The sequence below is a fragment of the Apis cerana genome, linkage group LG6, assembly GCF_029169275.1.
Source record: "Apis cerana isolate GH-2021 linkage group LG6, AcerK_1.0, whole genome shotgun sequence".
Taxonomy (NCBI): domain Eukaryota; kingdom Metazoa; phylum Arthropoda; class Insecta; order Hymenoptera; family Apidae; genus Apis; species Apis cerana.
The window spans coordinates 8,448,891-8,470,326 of NC_083857.1; the positions used below are offsets into that span (position 1 = coordinate 8,448,891).

The following is a 21,436-nucleotide window of genomic DNA, read 5'->3' on the forward strand; positions in this document are numbered from 1 at the left end:
AATGTAAATGTATAGATCGGAATAAAATTAATTCTAACAAAGAACGGTATGTAATGTACGTAACTTTAGGTTATATAGGTAACTTTAACGAATGATTATTCAATATTTGAGAATGCACGCTTCGCAGTGAATGGATTAAGCAATATTTATTGCGCGTCAAAATAATGCTTGGATCAACTGCATATATTTCATTAGAATTTCATTATTAGAAATTCTTCCATTTCATTTGCAATAAATCGGGGGAATCGAGAAATCTATCGGTGGAGTCTACTCGAAAGTCCATAATATTAGTCGTAAGTGCTAAGTCCACCTATTTGTGTCAAAATATATTCAAAGTGTGGAATAAAGCATATATATATATTCTAAACCGAGTTGAAAAGGTTGAATACATACACCGTGTACTGTTTGAATAATATTATTTAAAATTATCTTGAACGAAAGTGCTTGAAAGAGCATTTGAAGAGCATCGACGCGTTAGACTAAAAGCGAAGTCGTCGAAAGAAATCATTTAAGTGTTAGACGATATCTGCATACGTAAACATAAATGTGTGCCATACTTATTTGCAGTAAGATATATGATAATGAGCGTATATAATGATTACAACAGTAACGAATACGTTCAAATTTAAAAAGTGAGTAAATTTTTCTCCATTATTAAATCCCTTTTATCAAATATAATTTCCCATTATATAAATCTCTCGTATTTTTTTTCCGAACAGATATCGAGAACTTTAAACGTCTTTTCAAAATCATTCAACATACCCAATATCGTAAAGAATTATACAAGCATCATCAAACCGTTCTACTTGATGTTTTACCCAAATTTACGCGATTTACAATCGGTTAAATTCTATAAAAGGATGTTCAACGAGAAAACACTGGGGAAAAAAAGTAAACCATGCACAGAAAAGAAATCTCCCCATTCGAAATAACACTACAACCAATACATTACGAATTATTTTCTCTCGCGAATTTTCGCAAGGAAAGAAAGAAAGAAAGAAAGAAAGATACACGTACAGACAAATATATAAAAACTACGTAATAAAAGAAGAAAAACTTAAATTCGCCTCGTTGAACCCGGAAACCGAAGTGCAACGAGTGAAAAAAAAAAGAAAAAAGAAAAAAAGCAGGGAAACGAGAAGTCGAAAGGCAAAGAGAGCTCGGCCACGGCTCTTTCCTTACGGCGGTAGCCGCCGTATTTTTCGTGTCGGCCTCTTTTCCTACCCGCCACTTTATACCACTCGCGCGTTCGTCGAAAACATAATTGCGCGTGCAGTGGGTGCTCGTGAGCGAAGTACGCCGAACCACTCGTTGTACCCTTCACGCGCACGAAAAGTTACACGCGTGTAATGTAGCTGTAATACACGTTGGGCGAAGAGGAGGACAGAGAGAGAGAGAGAGAGAGAGAGAAGAGAGGTCACGTCGCGAATGCTCGAGTACGTTGTACGCGCTTATACGCGCCTCGTGTTCACGCTGCAATCGGGGATTAGGAATTATGCAGTGATGCGTTGTAACGCGTTTTGTAACGCGTCGCGCGATCGAAGGAAAATTTTCGATTCGAACGAAGGAGAAGTTTTTTTTCTTTACGGAATGGTTGTGCAGAATCATTAACGATCCATCGTGATTGATGGGTTTTGATGATAGCGTCGAGGAGATGACGAGACCGCGAGCAAATTGCATTATTTTTTATAAACATGTGTTAAATATTTTGAAATATGGAAAAAAGGAAAAAGAGAGAGAGAGAAAGGGAGAGAAGTTGTACGGTATTTTATTGCGGTTTGTTGTTGCATCGGTTGTTATTGTTATTATATTTGGTAATATTAGGTATGTTTAAACGTAAATATTTGAAATATGATTTAAAAAAGAAAAAAGGAATTATGGATAGAGATATGTCTGGTATTTCATTATATATTCGCGATTGTATTATTGTTGCTATATTGAAAAATAACGTGTATTATTATTAATGCGAAAATCGTTTCGTTCGTGAAATATATGAAAAAATTCGAGTTTTATAAATTTTTGATTTCGAAAGTATATCGGATGAAAAATAAAGTAAAATAATCATTTTATAAGTAACGTGACGCAAATGATCGTAAAAAAATGTTTATCTTATTTTTACGTTGTACGATATATGAATTACAAATAATGATAATGAATGTGATTTAATACGTAATAGCATGTTGCATATATCGATATAAAAAAAGAAAAAATGAGTACGTTTTTTCGCGCCAGTCAATAAATCATTAACGATTATTTAATTTTTATCATTTTGCGTCTTTATCAGATTTAATTTACCACCTGCGAGATAGAAATTGTATCTACCAAGGATTAGTTAAAAATTTAATTTTTGAGATAAAGACTGATGAAATAGTAGTTATCATCAATTCGTAGTTTAGCTACAGAATGTTCGGAACAGAGAAAAAAAAAAATTTTCCAATGTTTATTAAATACGTATTTATGATTTTTTTTTCATCGTATTATCATAATAATTAACACAGTAAAGAGAATTTATTATTTGTAATAAAAGAAAAAAAAATAATAATAATTTTCTATCAATATGCATGAAGAATACGATATCGAAAATATATATATATATATATAATAATTTAAAAATATTCATAGTTATTTTTTTCCTCGCGCAATCGAAACGATATTTTATACTAAATGCATACAATGTATAACGTTTATGAATAATTTCCATTCCAAAGATTAAACAATAAAAAAAACTCGTACAAGTTTCCCTCATTTTCATTCATCGTATTCTCAGGCTAAATTAAATAACAATTCACACAACGATATCTCTATACATATATCTATTTCAAAATAATGTATAATGCATAGACGAGCCAAGAATTCAATATTTGCCGGCCGTGCAAAGCTCTCGCTTCTCAAAGTGTTAGGATTTCTCAAAACTATCATTTATCATAATTCATATCCGAACAACCTAATATTATTAAACGCCACGTTTATACTTCGACCTCCCTCCCTCTCTCTCTCTCTCTCTCTCCTCTTTCGTAACTCTTTCATCGTATCATATTCATCATCGTATTTTTCGAGGAAATTTCTTTCCTTCTCGCGCCCTGCCGTACGCGTACGTGGTGCATACATGCCGATACACGCATAAATCGAAAAAAAAAAAAAAAAAAGAAACAACGGGCGAATACCGAAGCGATTTTAATCTGGTGAAAATACCAGAGACGACTTTTGTCTCCGTTCCGTTCGATTCGCTTCAATTGGATTTATTTATCTACGTCATTAAATCCTTTCGAAAATTTCAGGCGGGAGGGATAAGCGGTAAAAAATATGCCCCATCCGCTCGCATATTTATTTATTTATGCGATAGATCAGGTAGGTAGAAGTTGGATGGATAATCCGATTGTTAACTCGACATTTCGATAAATGATTTGTCTGCGTTTCAGCGGAGAAATATTTACCGGGGCGAAAATATGGGCCCGTAAATCTCGGCGCATATTATTGTTTCATCCGCGATAAAACAGCGGCGCTGACATAATTTCATTTGCGTAGTAAACCTTAATTACGACACGTGAAAAATAAAGCCCGTGCGCGCGCGCGAGACCTCATCCCTTTCTATCCCCCCCCCTTCTATCCCGCCAATGCGATATCTCTGTCCACGCCATCCCTCTCCCGATCTCTCTGATGCTCGAAAATTTTAACAAAGAGCGCCACGTCGCCGCCACTTCAACGTCCATTAATAATTTAATTCGGAACGACCGACGTTATTGTTGCGCGTGATTTTTTGCGTCGCTAAGCGTGTCAACCGTTCCGTAAATTACTCGTTAAAAGCGGCGAGAAGGAAGCTAAATATAGCGTAACTGGGGGAGGGAGGGAGGGAGGGAGGGAGGTGCGAAAAATGAAAACACACAAATGGAAAAAAAGGGAGGTAAACTGTTAAACTACGAGTGTCCAAATGCGAATCCTTTAATTCCTCCCCGGTTCGTTTCGTAATTTCTAAAAAAGAAAAAAAAAAAAAGAGAAAAAATCCCACGGTTGACTCGTCGTGGCGTTATTTCAAATAAAAAGAAAAACCAAAAATAACAATAATAATAATAATAATCGCAAAAAAGGGAAAGATGAGAAAGAGAGAGAGAGAGAGATTTAAAGGGTGGGAGAGCGAAAATACGAGGGACGCAAAGACGAAACGCAAAAGAGCTAGAGAATAAAAAACAAAAAAAAAATAGAACGAAATATTTTCTACTCACGTGTCTCTCCTCGGTCGAGCTGAGACCTGTAACGAGACAAATGCAAACAGTCGTCAGTCAAAAAAGCCGTGCGAAACGTTTCTAAACGTAGGCTAGGGGAGTGGAAAAAAAAAAAAAAAAATCATTTTCATGCATGACTTCGGGACAGGCGAGACGGGAGGATGTTTAGTGGGTGGATGATGGAAGGGTAGATGAACGGATGGAGGGAGGGAGAGAGAGAGAGAAGAAAAAAGAAAGAGAAAAAAAAAAACTGTCGAAATTCTGGCCACCGCGCGTCGATAAAATGTTAATAACGTGCCCATAAAAGAGAGACAGTAGGGGGTGGGAGGACGAAGGGATAGGCTGCAACGTTCTACGTGTACGTATGTGTGTGTGTGTGTATGTATGCGCGCACGCGACTGTATAGGCGTGTGGCACAGGCGTGTGGCGTAGAAGCGCGAGCGGCGCCCGTATAAATGATCTTCATGCATATTTATGCGCTTTTCGCTCAAAACCGCCGGTGTCCGCTAACAGGGTGACGCAAACACGCTCACCCTCCCCCCCCCTCCCTCGAAAGCGGATACCCGAAAAGCGCTTTGAAAATTTCCAGTCGAGCGAGCGCCGAGCGGAGCCGAGCCGAGCCGAGCCGCGCGCTCGCGTCACGTCGGCTACGTATTTTTTTTTTTCTCTCTCCACATTCCACCCCCCATATTCCCTCGCTGTCCAGAGTGGCGCATCCATCCCTTTCGATGGCACACACGCGCATATACAGTGAGTATATCGGTATATATATATATATACGCGCGCGCGACCGGCCGATCGACTGGCGCTCTCCCTTTTTTCCAGAGGGAGGGCGGGAGGGGGAGGATATCGGCAAAAGCGGGATCAAACGGATGATGGTGACAAAAAGAGAAAAAATCTATCCCCCTCGCTCGTCGACGAGTCTGGACGATTTGCACAGCGTTGAACTCGAGCGAGCGTCGGCGCGAGCGCGGATGCGATTCGCTGTGGGTGGGTGTGTGTGTGTGTGTTATATCGCAGCGCCACTCGAACGTGACCAAAGGCCGGAATTTCGTTAATTTCTTTTCCCGCCGCGCTGCCCGCAGAGGTGGCAATTAAAATCGTGTGAAAGGGCGGAAGGTATGCGTATAACGAGTATCCCGGGGTTTTACGATTCTCGTGGGGAAGAGGGGAGGAGGAATTGGATCGTGAAAGGGGGTGGCGTGTCACGCGGTGGTCTTCTGCGGTTTTTTGGAATCGTAAAGAGGGAGGGATAACGCGTCGTGGAAGGTGGGAATTAACTGGCGCTAATTCTGGTGATTCTTGAATCGGAGAGAAGAAGGAGGAGGAGAAGGGGGAGGATGGAGGGGTCGTAGATGTTTGGAATAGCTGGAATTAGGGAGGAGGGGGAAGAAATTTCGCGTAATTTCGTGTAGAAGACGAGGTGTCTGATTTTGATCGAGCACGATTTTCAGCACTGCGTGCGTTTTACGTCATAATTAACCCTTCGACTTGTTTGAAAGCTGGATTCGCGTATGATTCACTCGCGTGTGCTGTTCGCGCTTGTTGGAAATAGGCGGTTTGTTTAATGATTCCGTCTCATCGGAAGCATATTTTACGAGTAACGTACTACTACAGTCAAACAATATCGTCATCTTTATTATCGTCTTTGTTGACTTTTCTAGTAAAATGAACGAGCCTTTGTGCAAATATCGAGTAGATCTCATCCCGGTGTCTTCATTATCCCGATTTCCGTTTCGATAACAAATTATAATAACATTTATAAAAAGTATATCTCATTGAAGAAATACATATAAACGAGCCTTGTTGTAACGCTCTCGATTTCACGAAAAAATAAAATTACAACCAGATATCATAACAAATAAAACAAAAAAAGAAGAAGAAGAAGAAGAGAAAAAGAAGAAAGAAAATAAAAATTATTGAAAAGGGTCAAAGGGTTAAAAATGAAACGATAAGATTATTAATCGTTCACGGTTAATCGAAGTCTACGATCTTTTTCGGAGAAGATAGTGGGAAAATTAAGGCAGAAAGAAAAACCCAAAATATACTCACCACCGTTGCTCTTTAAATCGTCGGGCTGACGATGCAATTCCGGTTTACTCAGCATCGATAGCGGATGAGCCGCTGTTGTGCCGGGTGCAGTGGCGGCCCCCGGCGTCAAGCCAAGGCTAAGAAGTGCGGCGGAGGCGGAAGTTGGCACCGGAAGTCCTGCAGCTGGTCCTAGTCCCGGAAGTCCGGGTAGCCCCGGATGAGCGCCTAGCGCCGTCCCCGGTGGCAGTTGTTGAGCATGCATTTGTTGCAGCAATCTTGATATATCGGGTCTCTGTTGCTGTAACCCACGAAAAAACCACAATTGTACTTTTCTATCCTTCCAATCCATCCGTTGTTCATTCATTCGAGTTGATTAACGACAATTACACACGAATTATAATTAAAATCAACATCGTACGTGTACAAGGTTTTGTTCAAATTGCATTCTTGGAACGTAACGAACAAATTCGAATAAAAATAATACGTGTCCATGAGGCAAGCGCTCGAATGTATGCCAATCTTTATCTCCCGGATATAAATATATATATATATATTTCCTCGCGCGGTTTCCACCTAATCAGGATGAAATGTCATCCCCATCCTGACGTCATACGTAGCAAGGGTGAAAACGAATCCGTGCTCGAGTGCCCTTGCGGGCGGACCAGTGGCGGCGATCAGAGGGTCCCAAGAGCTACTCCATAAGAAGCGAGCGAGAAATAGAGAGGGGACGAATCGACACGAGGGACCGAGCACGGATAAAGAGCCAGAGAGAGAGGGAATAGAATCGAACGAAAGCAGGACAGAGGCTGTGCAAGGGGAGAGAAATCCAGGGTAAGATCAAGAGGGGATAACAGAGGCCGGTAAACTCGTTACGTGCGCGAATCATGCTTATCGTGGATTTCACTTAGGTATTTAGGATCGGCAGAGAGAGAGAGAGACGGTGAAAAGGGACGAGGGGAGAGGAAATAACACACGGTTCCCGTGGAACGTGGGGTCGTGGCCGCACCGACGAGGGTGGATTATGCGAAATAACCCCTCTCGGGCTACGCGCCGATTGTGTACGATAGTTATTTTCCTGGACTGTCGCTGAATGGGCCAAGAGAGAGACGAGGGGTCGCGGCTTTGCCGTGTGTATACAGCTCGTATGGTCTCTTCCCGCAGCACAGTTTACCCCCCAGGGACGTATTTGCGCCGCTCTGTGCACGTGTACCTACTCCACGGATGTAGCTCGCAATTTGCCTTGCGGCCACTCGACTTCCGGCGAGGGGCTTTTGACGCGCGCAACAACTTTTTTTTCCCTTCCCCCCCACTTTCTCTATGGCCGAGGCCCGTTCGACGAACGAAAAGGGGGCGATGGAGAGATCGCGCGAGATGGTTGAAACGTTGGAGGAGGGGTGACCACCACCGCCACCGCTCGTCGACGTTCATTTTTCAGGGACGTATCGATTTTTCGGGGAACGAAACGAAACTCTTTTCGCGCTCGAGTTTTCATCCAGGCGACAGGGAAATAGGGAATGATGCTTCTCTTCCTTTTTCTGTTTGAAAGAGGATTTTCGTGAAAGGGATAAATAAACTGGGATGTTTGTATTTTTAACAGGGGAGAAAAATATCTATGATAGAAACGTTAAAATATTTAATAAGTTTGGATATGTAAAAATGGGGAATTGAATAGAAATTTGGTTTTTCTATATATATGTGTGTATGTGTATAAACATGTTTCAGGATGAATTAATTTTACGCGAGTTGAACAGAGATTGAAAAAGTTTCTTTCCAAACGAATAATACGATTGTATTTACGAAAATACGAAATAACAATGGATTAATTTTTGATTCGATGGAAAGTTTGAACGAGTTCAACGAGTGTTGCTATATACAAATCATAAAAAAATTGTTCCTTCGGTGAAAATACAAGAGAAAAATATTATCATGAAATAGGAATTGATACAAAAATCGTATAGATTAAGTAAATTTAATTTTTCGTAAATGTAAATTCAACAAATGTATTTACGACAAATACACTTGGAAACGAAATTAATGTGAATATTATCGAAAATCCGTCCGTTATTTCACATCTTTCCTATCAATTTTTTAATAAACCATTTTATCTTCTTTCATACTGCGCATTATGATGTTTCGCCAATGGAAATTGGAAGATACCCTGTAAAAATAATAAATAAAGTGCAAGAACAAAACAAAATAGAATCGTGAAATATCGATTCTCATTTTGCCAAACGAACAATCTCGTTTGGAATTTCGTTGACCAAGAGTTAACGTTAATTACGAAATATCGCAGTATTTCACAAACGCGTTAGTTTCCACGACAGATAGTTCACGACAGACGTTTAAACCAATGTTTCGGAGGAGAAGCAAGGAAAGCGTTTATTTATAAAAGAAAGAAAAGAAAGACGGTTAAATAATTTTATCGAAAGGTTTCAAAGATAACCTTTCGCTTTATCTAAATTCAATTCGGGGAAATGGAATTCGAAAGACACACGAGATCATAGAAATACACTCGATGTACTTACGTATATTATTTCAAACGAGTCTACCAAAAATATAGCGCAACGATGACGCGATTGGTCGCGAATAATCGACTCGTTTTCATTAACTCGCTCATTTGCCGGAGAGGATTCACAGCCACTGAATCACCGTACAACTTTTCCACGTAATATAACGCTCGCCCGATCCAAGAATACGATTTGCATAAATTACCATTTTTTTTCTTTTTTTTTTTACCTCGAACGCCTATAGCAACGTGCATCACCATTACCATCGCGTCGTATATATAATCATTGCCCGCTTCATACATGACAAAACGTATCGATTACATTTCGACACCTCATCGATCGACGATCGTGACACGACACCGTGTCACCCGCCAAACACGAATAAAACGCCATTTGTACCATTCTCTCCCTCCCCTTTTCCACGGGAAAGGAATGAAAAACTAGAGAGAGAGAGAGAAGCTCGAAAAGCGTAGTCGTGGTCATCGAACGAGCAATAATCGGGCGATGTTCAAAGCGGCAGGAAGGGTGGGTGGAAAAACGGCAAGGTTATTTCCATCGGAAATCGCATTTTCGCCCAAGCAATTATTCCGTACCTTCGTTGCATGGAGAATAACAAAAAAAGAAGAAAAAAAAAACAGTCCGCTTGTCCGCGATAAATACGCGGATGCACAGAGAAAATCGTGCACAACCCCCTCCCCAAGCGACGGTATTCAATTCGGTATTCGGTATAAGCAACGGAGGAGGAGGAGGAGCAGGTCGTCGTTCGTGCAGCGGCGGCAAACGAAACGTAATAGTCCTAAACGAGGTTTAACGCGGCGTGAATAATACGCGGAAAGGGAGGGTGGTAGCAGGGGTTGGCTGGCCCGAGGGGTGGATCGGCACCATAGCGCGTTGCCCGAGGTGCGACTCGTCCATACCTGTGCGTTTAAATACGTGTCAGGGAATATCCTGTGCGCCTGTACAAATGCACCCCTTGGTCGGCGGCTAGGGTAGAGGGTTGGGATTGGGCTGGCTATCTCTCTCTATCTCTCCCTCTATCTCTCTTCGTGCGTGCACGAAAGCGTGCGATGGAAAGAAGAGGAGGAGGAGGAGGAGGAGAAGGAAGGGACAGATAGGACGCAATAGGGCGAAAGAGAGAGGTCCAATCAGGAGGATGGATGGAGGTGGAAGGAGAGAGAGAGAGAGAGGAGAGGAGAATTGCGTTCCAACGTGCAGTGTTATTAAACGAAATATTGATTCAACCCCTGTTTACCGAGTAATACATATTCATGGGGGTTGGCGCTTATGTCTATTTGCCTCTGTCGTCCCTTCAGCCTTTAGCCCCTACTGCTGCTGTCTCATCCATACTATCTACGTGTCTCTGCCCTACCAACTGCGTTCGTCGCTTCTCTCTCTTTCTCACTTCTCCCTTCTTCTTCTCCTCGGATGGGTTTATATCGCGGTTTCTCTCTCTCTCTCCGTTCATCACCACTTCGTTCCAACCCAAAGAGAGAGTCTCGAGAAACGCGGCTCGCCTCCCTCCTTTCCTTCCTACGTATCCGAATGCACCAAACGTATGCTTCGAACGAGGAGTGCATGCGCACGTGTAAACGCTGCCGGCTTCACCTTGTACTAGCCACTAGCCGGCGCTGAGTGCACGCGCTGATTATGTCCCCGCATGCCAGTGACGCGTATTACGCAACTGCAGATTGCGGTTTGTGTCATGACCTCGATCAGACGATTTGTGCGCTCGTTAAATCGAGGACGGGCCGAACTGATTTTGTGTTTGCAACGGATTGCGAATTTCGTGCCTCTCTTTCCTTCGTACTCTTTTCCTCTTCTTTTTAATCGAACCAGATCGATCTTCGCAACAGGCTCGATCAATAAAATGAAATTCGTTCATAATTGTAGTTTTGACAAAAATTGTACGACTCGTAGCTGGAACAAGTTCGTCGAAGAAAAAAACAATACTCGAATCTACGACAAACTTCAATTAACTCGTTTCATCCGATATAATTCACGGAACGAGGAGGGAGGGAAAAATCGCAAGCACAACCAAATTTGTCTAATGCAAGCCATCGAGCATAAATTACCTCGCGTTTCAGAAATTTCGGCTCGACGACTGCCGAGCTTTTCAACACGCGGCGCGGCGCGGCGCGCGTGCGGAAAGAATAATTCAAGCGTGGCCAGAGGGAGGAGGGGAGGTGGTGACGAGGGCCGTGCATTCGTTTAGGCCATCGGAATTATTCTAGTCGTGCACGCGAGAACCGAGTCGGAACTCAATTATACGTGCCGCGGCGGCCGAATGCCAATTTCGCATTCGTCGACCCCGCTGCTATCATCGTGTACGCGCCGCGTATGAGTATGAGAAAAACGTTTCCCACCGGAAGTCTGTCGTACACGAGTCGCTCCCCGCGATTAAAGGACGCGCCACTCCCTCCAATACCGTGCATACTTACGCTCGCTCGTAAAAGTCGGTGTGCCGTCCAGAGATTATTAGGAAATTCTTATTTTTTCCCTTTAACGTTAGAACCAATCTTAGATATAACTAGTGTAATCTTAATCTTAATGGTTGGACAAGCACGATGGGTTTTTTTGTCGCTCGAATAATAAAATTAACGTCGCGTTTGAAGAATGTCGTTTCTCGTCAATTTTATAAATTATCAGGAGAAGAAAAAAGTTTTTGGAAACAGTTTAAGAAGTTAAGATTGTGAAAAATTTGTAATTTATCTCGATTAATATGCGGTTCTGTTATATATATGGAGAAGAGATATTTCTTCGGGATATTAACCTCGTCGATTGAATCCGTCTTCTCACATTATTTTTCCATGCTTCTTGTTTCATTTAATGTATTTTATATATATAGATCTCTTTTTCATCTGCTTCGTCGAAACGGTACAATCCATTATACTTATGTATCAAGAAAGTTATATATATATAATAAAACAGAATTGTTATTGAATTTAATAACTTTACACTCGATATTCGCTTGATACGTAAAAACGTATAAAGATTTTTCTGACCGATTACAAGTACCATTACACGCACCCGATTTTAGATTATTATGTAAATTAAATCGAGATCAAAGAAGGGATGCTGATGTCGAGGGAAAAAGTTTTTTCTTTTTTTTTTTAAGTAAAAGCTGACGTTCGGCCCTGAGATAATGGACACATAAAAATGATTCACCCGACTTAACGACCTTAAATTACCTGCTCGCCGAATAAACGGCCGGTCGCGTGTCCTGTATTTCGTATTAGGTTTTTGCGTGTGTACACCCCTTTCCTTCCTCGGCCACCAAAATACAACGGAAATTCTAAGTGTGGAACATGCGATACCTCGCCTCGAAGGTGAGGAAAGTATATCGGGGTATAAATGGAGGGGCGGGGAAAGAAAGATGGACGGTATGAGAGGTTCGGTCGAAATGGCCATTTTGTATGCATAGATTAAAGGTTATTAACTCCATCGTTGGGATGAAGATGTGAATTTATATCGGTTTAATATACTTTTTTACCGAGCCAACGATCCTGCGGATATATATAATGTATATAATCAACGTTGTGTTGAACGAAGTAAAATGTGTCATTTCGGGTAAAGTGCATGTAATTCGAAGAGGAGCTTCGCCCTTTTGATCGACATAGATTGATTGGAAGTCACATTTCACGCGTGATAGACGATCGATGAAAAAGAACGCTAATTACCCGGTCCTAATTTTCTAACATTTATCCATATAAATCCAGGTAACAATTTGGATCGCAGGGATATATTCGAAATTTATATTCGAAAAAAATCTCCATCCCCGCGATTAAAGTAATTCACGTACGTTTCCTGATGATTTTACGCATTCTTAAAAAAAAAATTGACAAAATTCTTCGAACACGCTTCACGCATCGTTGTATATATTCCAGAAATGGCGGTTTCGATCGTCGAGCGATTCCCAATAACCTTTTCCACGACGGAGACGCGTAATTTCACGATGCACCTGTTGCGATATTCCGACGTGTAACGCAGCAATCGAGCAACCAGCTCTCGTTCCTCGGAAAATTAGTCAATTACGGGGCATGATGCGCACTTACCCCAATTATGGAGTTCAGCTCCGTCATCGTGACCTGTTTCGCCCTATCAACAGCGGTCGCCACTTGCTGCTGATGCTCCTGAGACAGAAAGGGCAGGATCTGTCCGATGATCGCGTTCAGTCTCTTCGATATTTCGGCCTGCAACAGAAACGACGAGTTAGTCGTCCCCCAGTGAACGCGACGAATATCTCGATTTCCGACTTTCCTCCTCCTTTTCTTTTCTAACTCGGCACAGTGGATCGACGACACAGCCTATCTGTATCTCTTTCGATGGCGAACGAAGCCATTCGATCACTTTCACACTTTTAACTTTTCCGTGGACGATCGTTTTATTTAACGAGGGAAAATCTCGAGAATTTTTTGAACTTGCTTCTGAAAGGGAGGATTTTTTTTTTTAAGGGGAGACTTGGACGATTCTAAAACTTAGAGCGATGAAAAAGTATAGAAAGGGCGATTCAAGTCGCGCGTGGAAAGTTTGATAAATACTTGGTTAATTTCGAGGTAAAATCACGTTCGAGATTTATATGAATAGTTTTATTTAGTCGGCTAGGTCATTAATCCTTGCGGTTAAGCAATACTGGATATTTTATATCGACTGGTTGATACTCGATAAGCTACTTTCGAAAGCTGCCTATAATTTGAATGTATTTTCATATTTTCGTGACCGATCGTTTATTCCTATGTACGTAATTAATTTCTATTTATTTGAATTTAAATTAATTCCTATTAATTTTAGTCCCGAATAAATTTCATTTATTTCTATTAACGATGCGTTTCGCCGAAGCGAATACCGCGTTTTTTCCTCGAGTGAAAAAAAAAAAAAAAAACGAAACGATCCGTCAAAAATTTCCAACGTATTATTATATTACTATTATTATTATTATTGTTATTGTTCGCGCCGCTCGTTTCATTCCTACGATGATTCAACGCGTCTCGATTCTCGCGTCTTTCAATGTCCTATGCGTGCGTAATAAATTTGTCGAAAGGCAGGCGTCCCCCACCGTTCCGTCGTACAAAAATTGGAATCCGTTTTTCGTCGTCGCGTGTCAACGGTATTCTCAGAGCGATATTTTCAAAACCGAGCGTCAACGTCAACCTCTTCAACCGGCGCGGAATGCGAGGAGCTCGCGATTTACCCATCGAACTCGCGTATTTCTAGAGCGCGAGCGGCCCTCTATTTTCGTCGCGGGAAGCTCGCAAAAAGGCACCGCGGAAATAAGCGACGCGACCAGACGTAAGGTGGATGATTAACGAGACGAGTATAAAAGGTTCGCGTCACGGCTCGGTTTAACGATGCGATTTCAGGCCAATCTTAAGGGCGAAATATTTGTATTTGCAAAAGTTAAGGGACGAATTTTTTCTCTTCCAGCCGGATTTTGAAAAGGATATGCAAAAGAATTTTTGTTAAGCGGTCGTGGGGATTGTACGCAGAAAAGTTTGTATTTGGGAAGAAGATTGATCGTCATTATCGGGGAATAATTCTGTAAATTAAAATCCCGTGTTATCTTTATGTTAACGTTTATCGTTAAATCTATCTCTACCTTGTTTAGTGAATCTCGATGATCAAATTTCGTATCTTCAATTTTGATACAATGTATCTTAAGACTTTCGAACTTGGCGATAAGTCGAGTAAAATGATAAATTCCAATAAGCCGCAACAGATAAGGAATTAAATTAAGGTTATTAAGAAATGTAAAAAAATAATTTATCTGTTTGCGGATAGATCGGCAAATCTCTAATAAGCCTCGATGATTATCAAGCTTTTCGATCAAGCCTTGTATTTTAATCTCTCGACACAAATATTTTTCCTACGTAAATTTCTAATAAATCTGGATCGACATCCAGTTAAACGATCCAGTTATTAATTAATAAGTAGAAAACGTATTCCAATTAAAAACTCTCTAAAGCGACATTAATATTTTCGAACGCTTGATTACAATCGAATTTATTCGTGCTTATAACGAAACGTTAAAAGTCGCTTTCGTTGGCAAGCGTATCGAAAAAAATTTATACAAAAAAGAAAAATATACACGATATAAGAGGTCGATTCATCGAACGCGCCCCTCCTCTCTCCTGAAATGGCCAGTTGACAAAGCGGATCGAAAATGGTGAATGCGGCGTGTGTGCGTGGCGGAGTGATCGCGAGGCAAATGTTTATTCGGCCGTGTACGTGGGACAAACTTATATCCCTCTTTAACGACTCGGGTAAACACGCGACGTTAACCGATGCGGAGCCTCGAAGAGAGCGAACGGATGGCAAAGACTCGTCGCCAAACAGAGAAGGAAAAAGAATGCGCGAACGGTTTGCGTGTTAATTTCCCGTGGTGAGACAATGTTGTTGAGGGAAGAAACTTTGCGAAAGGGAGTAGTGGTGAAATTTACCTGTTTGTGCATCTCCACGTTTAGCCCGTACGACATCTCGTAGTACTGCAACAGAGAGAACGAGAATCAGAATCGAAATCAGAATGAGAATCGATCGGCGTAAATGAATAAAAGTAGGAAAAGCAGGAGGAGGAAAAGTGAGTCGAGTAAATTAGAAATTTAGTTTTTAATTTTTTTAAATTTCAGCTTTTCAAATAACGATATCTATATATAACGAATGCAATGTTTTTTCCCTATCCATAAGATTACGTCGAATTAGTAATTGGAACGATAATCCAAATTTACATACGTGTATTTTGCAATCAACTGATCGAATCTGTCTCGAGCCCGCGAGTGGGTTTAAGGAGAAAAGCGTAAAGTAATAGAGATAAGGTAAAAAAAATGAGTTTTTCAAGACTTATTTTCGAGAGTTACGAGATGGATTTAACGTAAATTAAGCGTCATGTGTTAGACGGGGATCCGTTATTTCAAAAATATGCACTTTCATTACGTACAATGTCATTATACAGTCGTTTCGTCATTTTGATGCTTTTAGTAGAAATAACAGGCGGTAATAGGTTGCATAACGTCCCAGCGCCGTGTTTTCCCGATGATAAAGGAAAATTCATAATATTGCAGAAACACATCAAAACACGAAAGAAGAAAGATAAAAATTCAACTGCTTTAACGTCCACATAATATTCTCTCATTTTCTTCGTTTATAATTACTTTTTCGAAGCGATGACAATAATTAACTTTCACATAATATCCACGATTATACGCACAATTGTAATATTACTAAAATAGAAAGAATACACAAGAATCTTTCACAGAATTGCAAAACGTTAAATTTCTACTACACCGTCGAAATTACTACAGAAAAAGAAGAAAGAAAGAAACTAAAAGTTCAACAAGAATTAGAAAGAGAATTAGAAGAATTAAGGCCAATTTTGGAATATCCAAAATTTTAAAACCTTTAATCTCGCCCCCAGGAATCAAAGAAAATAAAAAATATTTCTTCCCCTCCTCTCCCCGAAAGAAAACCTTTGCGCGTCTTTTAAAAACGGAAACGGGGCTCGACGAAAATAACAATAACATCGCGTGGTCCGTTGTGTTACGACATCGAGGGGAGCTGCTAGAATTGCCGATGCGAAGTGTCTTTCATCGGCTATCAACGCCGGTCGTTAGCGGGGCCGCGATGAGGCGGCGGTCATAATTACGGTAAACGAGCATTTTACCGAAGAGACCGTTTTGTAGCGTCATTACTTAACAGTCGGCTCCGAAGTCTCGGCGGTCATTTAGCATCGTGTCCATACGGTGGCCGCAGCGGCGTCTCTTCGGTGCCGGCAATTTAACATCATTTGCCAGATTCGTCTTCCTTCCTTCTTACTTTTTTCTCCCCTATTTTTCTTCCTCCCTTTTCGCTCCCCTCTCGGCCGAGGGAAACAGAGAGGCACCGCTTGCCCACCACCTGTCCCTCGTCACCGCCTCCTCCCTCCTCCTTGCGTCATTAACATCCCCGGCCACCATTAATCTCGAGAACGAGCACGGCGTTCAACTATATCCCCCTCCCTACCCTCTACTCCCCTCTCGGTACGCGGCTCTGCACTTTCCGCGGTAACGCGTTATTAATTATCGTTAATCGCGATAAACTTAATCGAGTCTAGCCGAGTACACTCCAGAGAGAGGGCACGAGCGACCGGTTGTATATATACGATTTTGCGCGAGGGAGCGAATTGGAGTGTGAGCAGGAGGAAGAGAGAGAGAGAGACAGAGCTAGGTGGGCAGAAAGCGAATAAGACAGGAGTAGGGGATTGAAACGAGACGCGAGAGAGAGAGAGAGAGACAAGAGGAGGAGGAGGAACGAAGGGGGTGGCAGAACGCGTACAACACGCTCGAGAGCCAGGTACAGGTTCTTAATTTTACGGGCCATTAGCCTCGTAATTACACGGGCGAATTAATTGCGTCGTAAGTAAGTTATTCCACCCGAGGGAGAAGGGGGTTGAAGCGAGCCACCGATGGAAAGGAAGGAACGGGTAATAGAGGGTTGAGAAGAGGCGGGTGAGGAGAGGAAGAGAGGACACACAGAGGAGGCGGAGGAGCAGCAGAGGTTGTTAAGATCAACTGCAGCAAGCAGCGGGAACCGGCAGCGACGACGATCAGCACACCAGCCATCCCGGCCCTTAGAGTAGTAGCGCGCTCTCTGGACCAACTTCCGCGACTCATTATGGCTTGCACAACAAATTAACGTGACGGGCCTCGACCCCTGGTACCGACCGGCGTCCTTAACGTGGCGCTTGTTAATGAACTCGACAAAGAGAAGGAGAAAAAAGCACGCGATCTCTCCCCCGATTCGCCTCCTCCCTCTTTTCCTTATCTCCTCCTCGCCAACCCAATCCTCCCCTCTCTTTCTAATCTCTTCCTCTCCATCTCTGTCGTCGGCTCCGCCTTGCCACCGACACCCCACCGAGACGTAACCCTGTACACTGTCGTTTAAGCGAGTTAACAAGCGATCTTTTGTCGGAGGCCTGGCCCTTTTTTCTTTTTTTCACTGCCTCCGGTATTATTGCTCCTCCGTGCAACAGAAAGAGAGAGAGAGAGTGATCTCGCTGAGGGGATTCCAAGGGGGAGGAAATCGAACGATCAAGCGTTTCAGCCGAAAATCGTGAAAATTACACGCGAATCTACGATATTATCATAGAATGCGAAATCTATAAATGATCGTTTATGGATTTCTAATTTTTCTTTTTTTTTTCAAGCGAAACTCTGGACGTGCTCACCGCACGTCCATTTCGTTCTTTTCTTTTTTTTCCTTTCTGTTTTTTCTCGCGACACGCAAGGACGGCGCAAACATAACGATAAAAGCGTCAGTTTTCACTTGCGTTTCGAAACGCTAGACAGGAAATTTTAACTAAAGAGGTCAATATAATAACATCGACTATAAAACCGTCAAACATAAACCTCGAAATTCAGAAAACGTTCTCCGTTACGGCGAAACGAAATGAAACGAGCGATAAAAAGAGAAATTTCACGGTGCTAATACCTGTACAGTTATCGTACGCGCAACGATGAAACCAACACTTGGCTGGAAATATTTACGAGGACGTTCATAGAAGCCGGTATTCGTTAGCGTGGAACAATGCGTTTAGTGCATGTTACACGCAATAATAACGTCCCGGGGGCAACGAAATCTACATTCCACGGTAACAGAAATTATGAGGCAGAACGTGTCTTGGTATACCTCGCCGAGGAACAAACGTGGCTCGTGTCGATAAATCTCCGTGGAGTTCTCTCTCTCTCTCTCTTTCCCCCTCCCGACTTCCTCCACGCCCGTGTTGGCTCGTTCGCTTGATTAATCGTGTTTAAACTAGTCGCCTCCGCGCCAATTAAGTCTGTACAACGGCCCGTGCAACAGAGGCAAGAAAGGGGAGACGAGGGAGACACTCCCTCTTATCCGAGTGTCCGAGGGAAAAACAGGACCCGAGGAGGAACACCGTATCGAGTAAGGGACAACGATAAATTAGTATATCGGGCCGATGTACACCTATCTCGAACAAGACGTATCGTATTCTTGTGATTCGTTGATATAAATATATATATATATATATCAGATGTTTAAAGTCTGAGTGAAAATATTAGGTTAGAAAGCGGATAAGGAAGTACGAGTTTTTCTCGAAACGCTCTTTGGAGGAAGATTGGAAACGTTAACACACGTGTGTCTTTATATCGGTTATTAACGTTATGTGGAAGAATCCAGTGTACTAAAACTAATTGAGATGGATGAAAAACATAATTTTATTAGCCAAGAGAAACCATTTGAAACAAGTTCAAACTTGCTACCGAATAGTCTTGATCTTAACGTGCAACAGAAAATTACGAGGAAACATAAATAACGAAACATAACAATCTCTTGGAAATGGATGAAATAAAAAAAACGCGCAAGGTTGTCTACGTTACGTACACATATAATGCCTCAGAATTAATAGAGGAACACGTTATAGTTGTTTTCTTACTCGTAAACTTGCTAACATGAACTCCGCCTACATGTAAATGTTCTAAATCTAAAGTTTCTATCTAAAGTACAAACTGAAATAAATTGGTTTACAATGTGAAAAAAAATTAGAAAAGAAGGAAACTCGACGAAAGCGTACAATCTATTAAAAGAAAACCTTGCAGAAACCTTTCGACATCCAACTCTCGTTTCTCACTTCCGACGAGACGAAACATTTCGAATACAATGACGAAAAATAATCGAAATCGATTTTTTCCAAATAACTCAAAATAAATTAGTTTACGTAAAAAAATTCTTAAAAATTCGTTCAAAACGCATTTCCAAAATTTTCTAACATCGACTTCCTATCCTTTTTTACTTCCGAGAAGCGAAACATTTCGAATATTGACGCGGCAAAAATAATCGAAATCGATTTTTTCCCCCAACGTTCTAAATAACCCAAAATAAATTAGTTTACGACGTAAAAAAATTTTTAAAAATTCGTTCAAAACGCGCTTCCAAAATTTTCTGACATCAACTTCCTGTTCTTCTTACTTCCGAAAAGCGAAACATTTCGAATATTGACGCGGCAAAAATAATCGAAATCGATTTTTTCCCCCAACGTTCCAAATAACCCAAAATAAATTAGTTTACGACGTAAAAAAATTTTTAAGAGTTCGTTCAAAACGCGCTTCCAAAATTTTCTGACATCAACTTCCTGTTCTTCTTACTTCCGAAAAGCGAAACATTTCGAATATTGACGAAAAATAATCGAAATCGATTTTTTCCAAATAACCCAAAATAAATTAGTTTACGACGTAAAAAAATTTTTAAAAATTCGTTCAAAACGCGCTTCCAAAATTTTCGACTTCCTGTCCTTCTTACTTCCGAGAAGCGAAACATTTCGAATATTGGAAACAATCCAACGTGAATTTACTTACAACGTGAAAAAAATGGAAGAAGAAAACTCGACACGAAAATCTAGCAAAAAAGGGATGTAGGAAAAAAATCTCCCAAAACCTACTTTCCAACTTTCGAGAAGCGAAATATCTGGAATTAACCGATTCTTTCCCAAATAAGCGATACGATATCAACGTCGATTAATTATGTCACCGGGACAACGATAAACTCCCACCACTCCGTAAACCAGCTCCCTCCCTATACACGCACGCAGTCCAATTTTGCGAGGGTTAACTGCGGGGCATTTACCATGAAAACGCCCGGCAATAAATCCCATCTTGCGTGCGGCGGGCGAGCGCGGCTCGGATTTCCTCGCGGGACACGCGGATCGGTATAATTAGACTGGTTTACGGCGGTCGATCGTTGGAAAGCATTCGGTTATACAAGCCAACCAGGGCAACTACATTATCCTTCAGCATTGCTCGCGCGCCGTTATATCGCTCTCGTATTACTTTGTCATTAGGTGCCCGAAGACGGCTCGTTGTATACTCTCGTCGGTGTATATACTGTTCTTTAAGCATGTATTTTACGTGATTTTTATATTGAATTGTCGACGAAGAGACGAAAATTACGGAGCGATCGATGAAAAAGCAAGCATTCGATATAAGGGAGTAGAATCGATAATTTTTTAAATATTCAAGAAAGGAAAATCGATGAAAGGTGAGGACAGTGAGAGTTCCTTTTACTGTATTTTTAACTTTCAGAAATGTTGAAAATGTGTTTCATGAAGCGGTTGTTTATAAATCCCATAAGAATAATCAGAAAAATTATTTCCATAGAAGAAACGAAAGAAATGATGTATGAAATCCTGGAGACGTTTCCAGGCAAAATTTAATAGTTACTCTCTTATAATAATAGCTAATAGATTAACTAACACGTATTATTTAAGCATGTACAACAAAGTAAGTTTACTCGAAATTTTCAACACAGTTTTAAACAACTCTGTTTCTTTCCATAACCTTCTCTCGTTGAGAAACCGATGAGAACCTCTGCTCTCTTGCGATCATTAGCTATGCACAGTAGGTGCGCAAGATAAATATACAGATACACGAGCGAACACGTGGCCCGTCTTTGCCTGTCCATGTCTCTGTGTATATACCTGAACAGGGGAGATGCGCGCGGTGTAACAGGCCAATGTAAAGTCGGTGCGGCGAGGATGCAATTAATGCTAAGAAGCCGAGGTGGTTTAGCGGTCGAGCAAGCATGATTATCCTGGATACGGAAAATGGGGGAGCGTGAGAGAGACTGTGATATCGGGGGCAAGAGCGAGACAGACATCTGAGAGAAACTTTACTAGGGGTATAGGTGTGGAGA

At 41.5% G+C, this 21,436-nt stretch overlaps 1 protein-coding gene across 7 annotated transcripts in view; it reads right to left on the reverse strand.

Moving 5' to 3' along the window:
- LOC107993786 (protein groucho-like) overlaps positions 1 to 21,436 on the reverse strand; it is a 57,265-nt gene that overhangs the window by 9,767 nt on the left and 26,062 nt on the right. For 6 of the 7 annotated variants that reach the window (XM_062076202.1, XM_062076206.1, XM_062076208.1 and 3 more), the window contains 4 exons: positions 15,193 to 15,237; positions 12,811 to 12,948; positions 6,273 to 6,549; positions 4,221 to 4,246 (listed from right to left, as the gene is read on the reverse strand). In XM_062076202.1, the coding sequence (XP_061932186.1) occupies positions 4,221 to 4,246; positions 6,273 to 6,549; positions 12,811 to 12,948; positions 15,193 to 15,237 (486 nt within the window). The remainder of the gene's footprint in view (positions 1 to 4,220; positions 4,247 to 6,272; positions 6,550 to 12,810; positions 12,949 to 15,192; positions 15,238 to 21,436) is intronic. The other variant, XM_062076203.1, reaches the window with a different exon arrangement.